This window comes from Botryllus schlosseri, chromosome 4 (genome assembly GCF_051294905.1).
Source record: "Botryllus schlosseri isolate E-star chromosome 4, Bs_hap1, whole genome shotgun sequence".
In the NCBI taxonomy this organism is placed as follows: Eukaryota; Metazoa; Chordata; class Ascidiacea; order Stolidobranchia; family Styelidae; genus Botryllus; species Botryllus schlosseri.
In genome coordinates this window covers 25,957,478-25,967,683 of record NC_137239.1, presented here as the reverse complement: position 1 = coordinate 25,967,683, position 10,206 = coordinate 25,957,478, and the positions used below count along the sequence as shown (strand labels likewise).

General features: G+C 41.5%; 3 protein-coding genes across 6 annotated transcripts in view; 1 reads left to right on the top strand and 2 right to left on the bottom strand.

Annotated features, from left to right (window-relative positions):
* Positions 1 to 10,206, bottom strand: part of LOC145437617 (uncharacterized) — a 299,426-nt gene that overhangs the window by 110,324 nt on the left and 178,896 nt on the right. The window lies entirely within an intron of this gene.
* On the top strand, positions 1,347 to 4,882 carry LOC145437595 (uncharacterized). Its single transcript, XM_080314863.1, has 5 exons — positions 1,347 to 1,504; positions 2,667 to 2,802; positions 3,708 to 3,896; positions 3,953 to 4,159; positions 4,464 to 4,882. The coding sequence occupies exons 1-5, from the start codon at positions 1,499 to 1,501 to the stop codon at positions 4,805 to 4,807; spliced, it is 882 nt and encodes a 293-aa protein (XP_080170989.1). The 5' UTR covers positions 1,347 to 1,498; the 3' UTR covers positions 4,808 to 4,882.
* LOC145437596 (uncharacterized) lies at positions 4,825 to 8,270 on the bottom strand. The gene is made up of 7 exons (XM_080314865.1): positions 7,759 to 8,270; positions 7,590 to 7,685; positions 6,205 to 6,289; positions 6,029 to 6,118; positions 5,817 to 5,956; positions 5,229 to 5,338; positions 4,825 to 5,163 (listed from the first exon to the last, which is right to left on the bottom strand). The coding sequence occupies exons 1-7, from the start codon at positions 7,930 to 7,932 to the stop codon at positions 4,980 to 4,982; spliced, it is 879 nt and encodes a 292-aa protein (XP_080170991.1). The 5' UTR covers positions 7,933 to 8,270; the 3' UTR covers positions 4,825 to 4,979.

The window sequence follows — 10,206 nt, the reverse complement described above, 5'->3', positions numbered from 1 at the left end:
TGTTCCAAATTAGATCAGGATTAGAATTACTGTATCCGCAAAAACTTGGAAATTGAATCATGTTCAGTTCATATCAAAACAGAGTTCCTTATCGTAGCCATGAGCATGGCAAATGTCTATACATAATGCTTGGCTCGTTTTGCACTATACAGTTCTGCCGTAGCATTTTCGGCGAAACAACCAAAAATTAGATTGGAATTAATATAAGAGCATAGAAGCATTTCACAAATTAGATTAGAATTAGAGCGCAGAAACTTTTCACAAATTAGATTCGAATTACATTTCCGGCAATTTCCTCCAATTTAGTCTTATTACAGACAACTAGAATTATCTAGTTTTATAAGTCTGAGCTCGGTAACTGAGTATATTTACGAAAAATTGGGCCTTATTGTATTTTGAGATCTAGTCACTAAGATACACCCTGCATAATATCGAAAATAGTCACCTCCGATTAAATGCTTAAAGTATGTGACCTCTCGACCGAATATACCTGAGTACTTTCAAAACCTCTATTTTCTCCGATCACCTGAAGTACTTTTGACATGTCTCGGAAATAGGAATTTCCACTTGTAATTGTGCAGACATTTCCGGATTTGGTTCTATTTCTGTTTGGGTTAAACGCTGGATATATTGATCAATTCTGCAGATCGTCTATTGCATTTCTATATTCATTACTGAGTTACCTGACCCGACATGACTGACATACGCAGGGATTCGTGAAGATATCAATGGAATCACCAGCTGGCTCTCTTCCATGTAGGCTACACAATCTTTAGAGTTGCGTCCCTGCCTACTGCCTAAAAGTATAGATTACTAAACTTGTGCCCTGTGAATTATCCGTGCGAGCTTATTGCTTCGGCTTCTATGTCACTGCTGGTCAACTTGCGTATCTCTGGTATCGAATAAGACATTCAAGCAATTTACCAGAAAAACAAATTTAACAAAAAATTATTGGTACTAGTAAATAGACATGGATATGAATAGTGCTTATCTGACTCATCCGACCGTAGAAAACCATACCACCCCTTAAGAATCATGGTCACATTACTTCCCATCTACACAGCAGTGGAATAGTACAGCGAAAGATACAATGCAATAGTTGAGTCTGCCAATCTGGCAATCATATGGTGCAATGACAGAAAAACACGAACAAACAGATAAGATAATAATGTGTTTGTAGCCTATGTAGCTAATGCTATTACGCTAATTTTATAGATATGGTAGTTATGAACCCGTGAACAGCGACAAGCAGTTAGTTAATGACATGTACTGTTTTTGACTATGGTCATTGGTCATTTGTTGATTAAAGGGTTCGAAAGCCATGACGTGATGCATAAACGAGACATTCTTTTCGATTTATAACAGAAGCGCTTCTGGGATTTCCAAACGGAATTCCCCCTGTGATATCCCGATATAACGGGTTGAAGGCGATATGAAACAGCGCATTTCTTTCGTGGTTTTTGATATGCTGTAGGATTTTAGAGTTCTCTGTGTGGAAATGAGGGTAAGTGTTATTCAGGTGTTTTAGTGCGTCTCTTTGTATGTATTCGCGAATTATATTAGCTGAAAACGACTTGAATAGTATGATAAAAATCGTTTTCCTGTACCTCGTCTATTTTGCATGTAGGTTGGCTTTTACTTAATTGTGAAAGCACAATATAGAATATCATTCATTACGTATATAGCGTGCGCTGGAGACTTCAATGTAGGGCTTGTAGGCCTTGCTAATGCACGAGACCATCCCTCTTGTGACATGAGAAACTATGCACGGTCTAGCGGGCCTTAGTTATCAACATAGTGATTGGTGGTGCTCTTCCGAGGGTGATATTTGTTGCAGAATACTTTCAGGCATATAGTTGGGTGGGTGGTAGCTCGAGCCATTCCACTTAGAAGTCTTATCGGAGTTTGGACGACCATTCGGGCCCGGGGCATAAAATATTATACTCGGCTCGTTGTCTGGGGGTAGATCACATGCTTGCTTAGTTTCTCTATGCAACACCCAGGATACAGAATGTGAATTCTAGATAAGACAAGCGTAATATATTTTTCTTTGATTCCAATAAGTTTTATGCTGTATATCACCACCGTCTACTGAGATTGTTCAGTTAAAGACGATTTAACCGACGACCAGGACCCAACTCGTAATGATAGGCAAACAATTACTGAATAGTCAAATGCCTATGTCACGTATGAAGGTTAAACCCCGCGCCGACGCGGTTTTCCTGACCGCAATCTTGATTTAACTTTCAAAAATAGCAACCGATTCATTGCGTTTCCGGTAATCCTATTGATCCGGTGCGATTCTCCTTTATTATGCGTAGGCAGTGTGTAATAGAATACACAGTAAACACCGACAGTATAAGCACGTGGACTATTGCGACACCGCGTCGCATGGAATATGGGAGAAGGGGTGTCGATGTAGGAGGTGAATATACGACTGAATCGTCAAGTTACGTCAGCAAATAATTAATATCCTGAAACTAAAAAGCGGAACTCATGTGTTCTCAAAGCAATGATAGGCTATCGCTATGTCTCAAAGCTATCTGATTTCAAAAGACTGTCGTCTGATTGTGTACTCCCCTGTCATATCAAATCATATGTGCCTAACTCTCTGTCTTGTTCACGCCGCTATTATATCGCTCAACAGTTATTAAATTCTATTTTAGGTGGCGTTGTTCTTATTGATGATAGCATGCGTCTCACGGACTGATGCTTTGAAATCATCCAAGAAGCGCTGCGGGAGGCAAAGTTTCTTTAACGAAACGTCCACGTCATGCCAGTCGTGTCAGTTTTGCGGACCAGGTAATTGTTGTATTGGTATTCATGGTGTTTCGATTACATTGGTTATCTTACACCAGGGCCGGCCAACCCGTGGCCCGCGAGAAGGTTTTGAGTGGCCCGCGAGGTAATTTCCGAAATTTCTAATATCATCAAAAACGGATTGCACAGATTGTGAACTTGCAAGGCCAACCAAATATTTGATTAGTCTGGCCGCAACACTTGAGATGTGATGACTAAAATATCAGTTTCGACTCATTGACAGATCCATCAACCATTCATATATTGGTAGATCTTCGTACACTACAATAAAGCAGAATAATTTGCGATAGATTTATCAAAGGTAAAAAATTTCTACACGCTTAGCGCAGTATGTTGTCACTCGATTTCTTGTTCTTAATATTGTTGTCCTTTTGTGAAAATTGAAGAACACCCAATGTATCAGATTGAGTCGAACTATATTAGCGATCATGAGTGCCGTTCAACATATGCGACCTTGCGTTTGCGCTCGCAGTAAGACCTAGGCACGAAATGATTGACGCATGTTGGTCACAGCTTTCGATATCGATATGTCCAATGTCCATGCGCCGAATAGCCCAGTCCGCGCAAACTTAGCCCAGCGATATACAGCAGGCCCGCAATATAGTCAAGTGACAATATTATTGACCTATGAACTTCAAAACAAATTCGCGCTTCGCGCGGATAGTGGCCCGCACAAAAGTTCGTCAAACTAATGTGGCCCTTTGGCTGAAAAGGTTGGCCAGTAATGTCTTACACCAAGCTGATAGATATTCTTTATAGTGATTCATGATTTACCGACTTGTAGCACGACCCGCTTCCGTTCTATGGTTTTGTTAGACACCGCTATTATTATGCAAGGCCGGCTGCGTGCCTGTGGAATGACCACAAGATATTTTTCATGCCAACAGGAACATACGTGAAGTCAAGATGCAAGAGCTCTACTGATACCACTTGCCGACAATGTCCATCTGATCACTACTCAACAACATATTCGCGGTATCCGGCAAAGTGCCGTAGATGCAGCGATTGCGGGTTGAGAGAAGTCATCAGTCCCTGTACAACTGAATCAGACGCGATTTGCGGTGAATGCCCCTTAGGTAAGGCGGATATGAATAAGATCCAAGAAGCCCGTTCATATGTATATTGTATTTAGGTACATATTGGGACTACCTGCGAAGTGACTGTATTGTTTGCTCATACTGCTATCCGGAATATAAAGACTCTTTAGCTATAGAAAGCTCGTGCCATAAAGTTGAAATCCCAGCTTCCCATCACTGTACCAAGACGTCGTGGTCACCGTACAAGGCGCCGCATTTAATACCACAAACTGATGACGATGGTCACACCTATTTCATATCATGTAAGTCGAAAAAATTCTCCTCAATAATGTGTGTTCACAAAGACTTCATTCGAATATGACTTGGCAATCTCGATTGCGTCACAACGAATGGAATGCGATTGCTATTTTGATAGGCGTTGATATAATGATATCTACAGCTGACTGCAGCTGTGTGTCGGGCAGAAAATTCTGCTGTAAAAGAAGTCGATGATATTAATAACATCGAGATTAATATAGCAAGTGATGTGATGACAAATGCAATAGATATTAATACGTTTTAGTGATAACTTTTTGCTCTCTGTCTAAATTCTGTGTTACTTTCCAGCTGACGTTCTTGAAAATTCCGAAGAATCAGTTTCCCCTGAATCGACATCCGCCGCGACAGAATTGACTTCAGAAAATAATTACCATATTGCATCAAGTAAATCAAGAGATAACGGAGTCCCTTTACTCGGGGGGCCATACGAACAAAGACTTACGTCTGCAGAAGATGCGGTAAATCGACTAGAAAAACTATACAACAGACACTGTACCCAAACATTCATATTAGCGAGTGTATTTTGTCTGATAGTCTTGGCGATGGCAGTAATATGTGTGTACGTCACGCGCCGTTCGCGAAATTCTGTAGCACTCAGCGACAGAAAAGGCTTACTCGAGAATGATGCTTAAAGTTTTCTATGCAACTCTTGCTTTTTATATACAAAATTTATTACCACAATAAAGTTTTTGGATACTAAAAGAAAAGATTCTGAGCATCAATGTGTATTGGATACTGGCAATACTGTTAAGTGTACCATATCTTACATGCTGGAACAGTTAATTGGCGTTATAATTTAGTATATCAGGAGCCCTTCACGAGATATAAGCCGAAAAACGACATTTTCCCATCCATTACAAAGACGTCGTATCCTTGAATTGGGTATACAGCAAGCATGTCTCCTTGACGCAGCTGGAAAATCCCGCCCGTGTACTTCGATTCTAACGGATCCGGCTCAGGGTTGCGATCGCTTTCTGGCACTCCAGGTCTAGAAAAAACATGACGCATGTATGATGCGAAATAGGTGGAGTGTACATGGTTCAGTTTACTAACTCCTTCCGCGGCGCGGCCACTTGAAGTATAGTTTGTGTGATCCGTGGAGACCCTCTTGATAATTCCACCCGGTGTCCAGTATGATGCCAAAAACCACTTCTGTAAGTAAGCTGTGATATATAATGAAGTGATAAGCGTTTTGAATGTCTTGCGAACTTATTATCTGGTATGCGTTCCATTAATTTCGTAAGATCAAAAGTCACCGATGCTGCAATCTCAGTTTAAGCTCAGTATGGCATATAATAGGATAAAATATACCGATGACCTGTTTTAGCAACATATACACATACATATCACGTCAGACTCCATAATTAGAGAACCTCTATTGGTTTGTGCGCGGTTAAATAATAATAATAAAAATTAGAGTGAGTCATGTATATTTGTCACGAAATTCCAAGGCACATCATAAAATCTCAATGCTAATTATATCAAACTCACAACATTGTACGTGTACACCAAGTACCGTTGCTATCCTGGATTTCTATATCCTCCATCTTTTTTTATGGGAACGCGGCAGGTAAAATATCACTACATGTTATTATTCAGCATATCGACTTGAATGAATCGAAAATCTGTTGTACCGCCCACCTGGCTATAAACGTAATACGTTCCGCTCTTATCGATTTTGATATATTGTATTCCGTTCCGTCCTGAATCTTGAATAGTGTTCATTCTGCATAAAACCGGGGGTTCGCCATCTGGCTCCATCCACAGAATACATTCCGATTCTGGATACACACGAATACCGATATTTATTATATGTAGGAAGATGTGGTTAGTTGGATTCAGCTGTCACTCACTGTGTCGCGGCATTTGCATCGGATTGGCGATAGGTGAACTGAATATATTCAAGCCAGCCTTGCCTTCCAAATGACAGAATGCTGCACGGCCTGTAGAATGGAAATAAAAGTTAGATTTATTCACGGAGAGAAATTACTTGTACCACCATATCGATCTCGAGAAACGTATGGCTCACCGCGACGCTTGGCACCTCTCTTGGCCCGCTTCAAAATATCTGTTACGTTTGTTGTGGCGGCAGCAGATCTCCCCGTAGTCGCATTCTATTAAATTAAAGTTTCAAGAAGCGATTAGTCCAAAGTGAAGACAGCACTGCTGTGTGGCTATAATTACATTACTATCGAAAATACACAGACATCGCTACATCCAGCAGAATATTCAACTATATAGTTTTATCGTGCAGACAGAAACTTACAGGGACCAGCGTCACATCTAGAGCAAGATAAATTCGTATACAATGTAGCCGTTTATTTTTTGTGGTAAAACGGCGGTTTATGCAGCTTGACAACCATCACCCACGCATATAGGCTACTGTTGACTCAATGCTTGACAATGGGCCGGCCTGATCAGTATTTGAATATAACGGTTTCATGCTCATAAACTCAGATGCAATTCGTCGCATAGTTGATTATTTATCACAATTAATGAAGCTTCACTACTTGATTCGTTAACATTCATAAGATCGTATATTAGGCTTTGCTGTCCTCCGAAATTATCGAATTATGGAGAGCTTGCGTTATCCTGCAGTTCCTTCAATTAGGCTGTACTCTTCAAGGATCAAGCATACAAGCAAACTTTTATGATTGACCAGTGCTATTTAACCATTTTCCTAACAACCCTTTTCAAAGATTTTCAGTCTGGTGCCTACCATATTGTAATTTGTAGCATATATTCAGTCTTCTTCGTAAATTACATTGACTGCTATGGTCGTGAAAAACTGTGGAAAAGGGTTGCGCAAAGCGCGACGGAAAATATTGGAATTTGATTAAGAATGTTTCTCGGTTACGTGTCAATTGCATAATATAGTGAGGAGGTATATGAGATGGTGACATCACGGAGGGACCAGCACGCTATGTTCTTGCATTACATAGTAGATGCACCATAGAATATCCTTGCGCAACGAGTCAAAATAAAATGTCCGACTCAAAGCGTATGCTGCAATCATTGTTCGTAGCAAAGCACGCAAATCCAAGAGCATGATACCGTACCATCGTACGTCATAGATATCGACATTGCTCAATTGACGGGCCTACAAGAGCTACGTGGGATCAGCAGCACGCGTTTCCCGAAATGTTCGAGTAAAACGGCCAGTTGCAGGCCGCACTTCGGACACATGTGCTCTCTCACGGTGGTAACTATTTAGTACATATAAGTCCTCCCTGGTCACTGTAGTAAGTAAACTATATATCAAGGTTGCAAGAGAATTAAGTCAGTTGATGTGAAATGCGGGCAATATTTGTCGTGAACAAGATATCATGTATGGGCCACGATATGTTCGATATGACTTGCACTGCACTATATACTTATGAATAGGCATACTCTTAAAAAACAATTTGACGCTACCTCGGTTGATATATTTGTTCGCATAAGCGACTTTTCCAAGGTTGCTACTTTGTTCTGCAAGTCGTAGATAGCGGTTTGCATTTGGGCTTCACTATTCTGCAAAATCATGTTTGGAGTGTGCATATTGTAGACTTTGCGTAAACCACATATTTGGTGGCATAAAACTCACCTTGCAAGGGCTGTGCACAATTCCGATTAGCAGATAAAGCACAAAAACGCAGAGCAATACAAATAAAGCTTGCAAAAATAGCGGAAACCTGGGGACTTTCCTTTCTAATTCCGTCTCAAAGGGTATTTTGTCAATAGTGAAATCATTGACACTTGATTGGTCACCTGAGCCCATTGGGGAGTTTCCACTAAGCTATTCGGTAATAATCAACTGCATAAAAGCATAGAATCCAGTTGCGTTTACATTGCACACATAATTCATAAAAGAATATATGCCGCTTTATATCTTATATATCCAAAAAACTCTATCCGTAGAGCACGCTCAACACCTGAACATCGTCTCCATGAAATGATCATGTAAAACCACTCCCGTGCCTTTTGCTCGATATAATTACCTTCTGGTATTCAAATTACCATTACTAAGAACATAACACAAAGAAATGTCCGGTCATATATCGGAAAGGAATGTCCTTAACGTTGGTGCGATCGGCGTTGTCCGAGCTGCATTGATATTTGCACGCTATAAACCATAACAACTTTCTATCAGTCTTCTATTTTGAGACTTCTTGGAACATAATGAAAGGTGGTGTTTGATGAGATGACTTGGATCAATCTTTAATGGGTTAGGGCTAGCGAGGAGCTGGAACTAGACTCTCGTATTTATTCTCCACCTTACGAACTCAAACAAGCAAATACTTTGAGACAATATGGCCCGGGAATGTTAGGGCATGACCTTCTTTTGGGCGCCGTAGTATTTGTGTTATTGTGTGTTACATTGAAGTAAAATATAGCAATAGCGACTGTGTTCGAATTACCGTCAACGATACATCGCTGATTCCTGCGACGTGGATTAGCAATGCCTGCTAACTTGAGTATTACGTATACACTATACAGCTTAGGTCAATCAATGGAATATTTTCTGTGTTCATTGTACTGAGTAATCATAATCAAAAAGCATTCTCCGTATTATTTGATGAATAATGAAAAAGGTGGTTCTTGCAAAGCAAGCAATTTAACGTTCAGACTAACAAGTCGCTGCTGCAATCGTAACAATTTGAATATAATGCACCCTTTCGATATTCACCTAAAATGTAATTAATTCATCGTTGGCGTCTTTCTTTGCGCGCGATCTTTGACCGTGGTCGTGACTGTGACCAAAGACCAACTGGTGAAAAGCACTTGATTTTCTGTTTAATAAACATGAAACAATAACAACAATATATCGTGGGCGGCGTTGCATGCGTCCTACCATGGGCCAGACTTTGACAAATTACAATTCTAATTCAATTTGTGGAATGTTTATGCTTTAATCTTAATTGTAATATGTAATGTAATGTGAATGAACCCAGATTTGATATGGAATGAACTTGATTTATATGCTCTAAAATGGGCTGCCAGTGAACCCGGCCCTCGGTGAACCCGGCCTGTGAACCCCGCCCAGTGAACCCGGCCCTCGGTGAACCCGGCCCTCGATGAACTCGGCCCTCGGTGAATTCCGCCCTCGGGAAATTTTGAAATTAAGTGTATTAATAAGTATTAATATGAATTATTAAACTAATAATGTTATTATCAACTGATTTGTCGATCTTGTAAGGAGGTCAGGGCATGCGTAGATCACGCAGTCACGGCGTGATCAGATCACGTGATCACGATTGCGTGGTCGGCTCAGTGTTGAATTGACTGCGCGAGGGGCGGACGTGCGAAGTTCGACATCCTCGTATCTGTTCATGACATCGCAATGGCTCTTATCGCATTGTACATTGTGTGTGACTTATTCAGATGAAAAATATATATCAACGATTGTTATTGCTCACATATCAACCACGCGTGGTCTGCTCGTTATTGCAACTGTAGGTTGAGGTGGGGTGTTAGGGTTGGGTAGGGTATAGGGGGAAGGGAGACATCAGGGTTCGGGGAGTGGGACATTAGGGTTGGGGGAAGGGGGATATTAGGGTTGGTGGAGGTGGGATATTAGGGTTGCCGGAGGTGGCATATTAAGGTTGGGGAAGGTGGGATATTAGGGTTACCGGAGGTGGGATATTAGGGTTGCCGGAGGTGGGATATTAGGGTTGCCGGAGGTGGGATATTAGGGTTGCCGGAGGTGGGATATTAGGGTTGCCGGAGGTGGGATATTAGGGTTGCCGGAGGTGGGATATTAGGGTTGCCGGAGGTGGGATATTAGGGTTGGGTGAGGTGGGATATTAGGGTTACCGGAGGTGGGATATTAGGGTTGCCGGAGGTGGGATATTAGGGTTGGGGGAGGTGGGATATTAGGGTTGCCGGAGGTGGGATATTAGGGTTGCCGGAGGTGGGATATTAGGGTTGCCGGAGGTGGGATATTAGGGTTGCCGGAGGTGGGATATTAGGGTTGCCGGAGGTGGGATATTAGGGTTGGGTGAGGTGGGATATTAGGGTTACCGGAGGTGGGATATTAGGGTTGCCGGAGGTG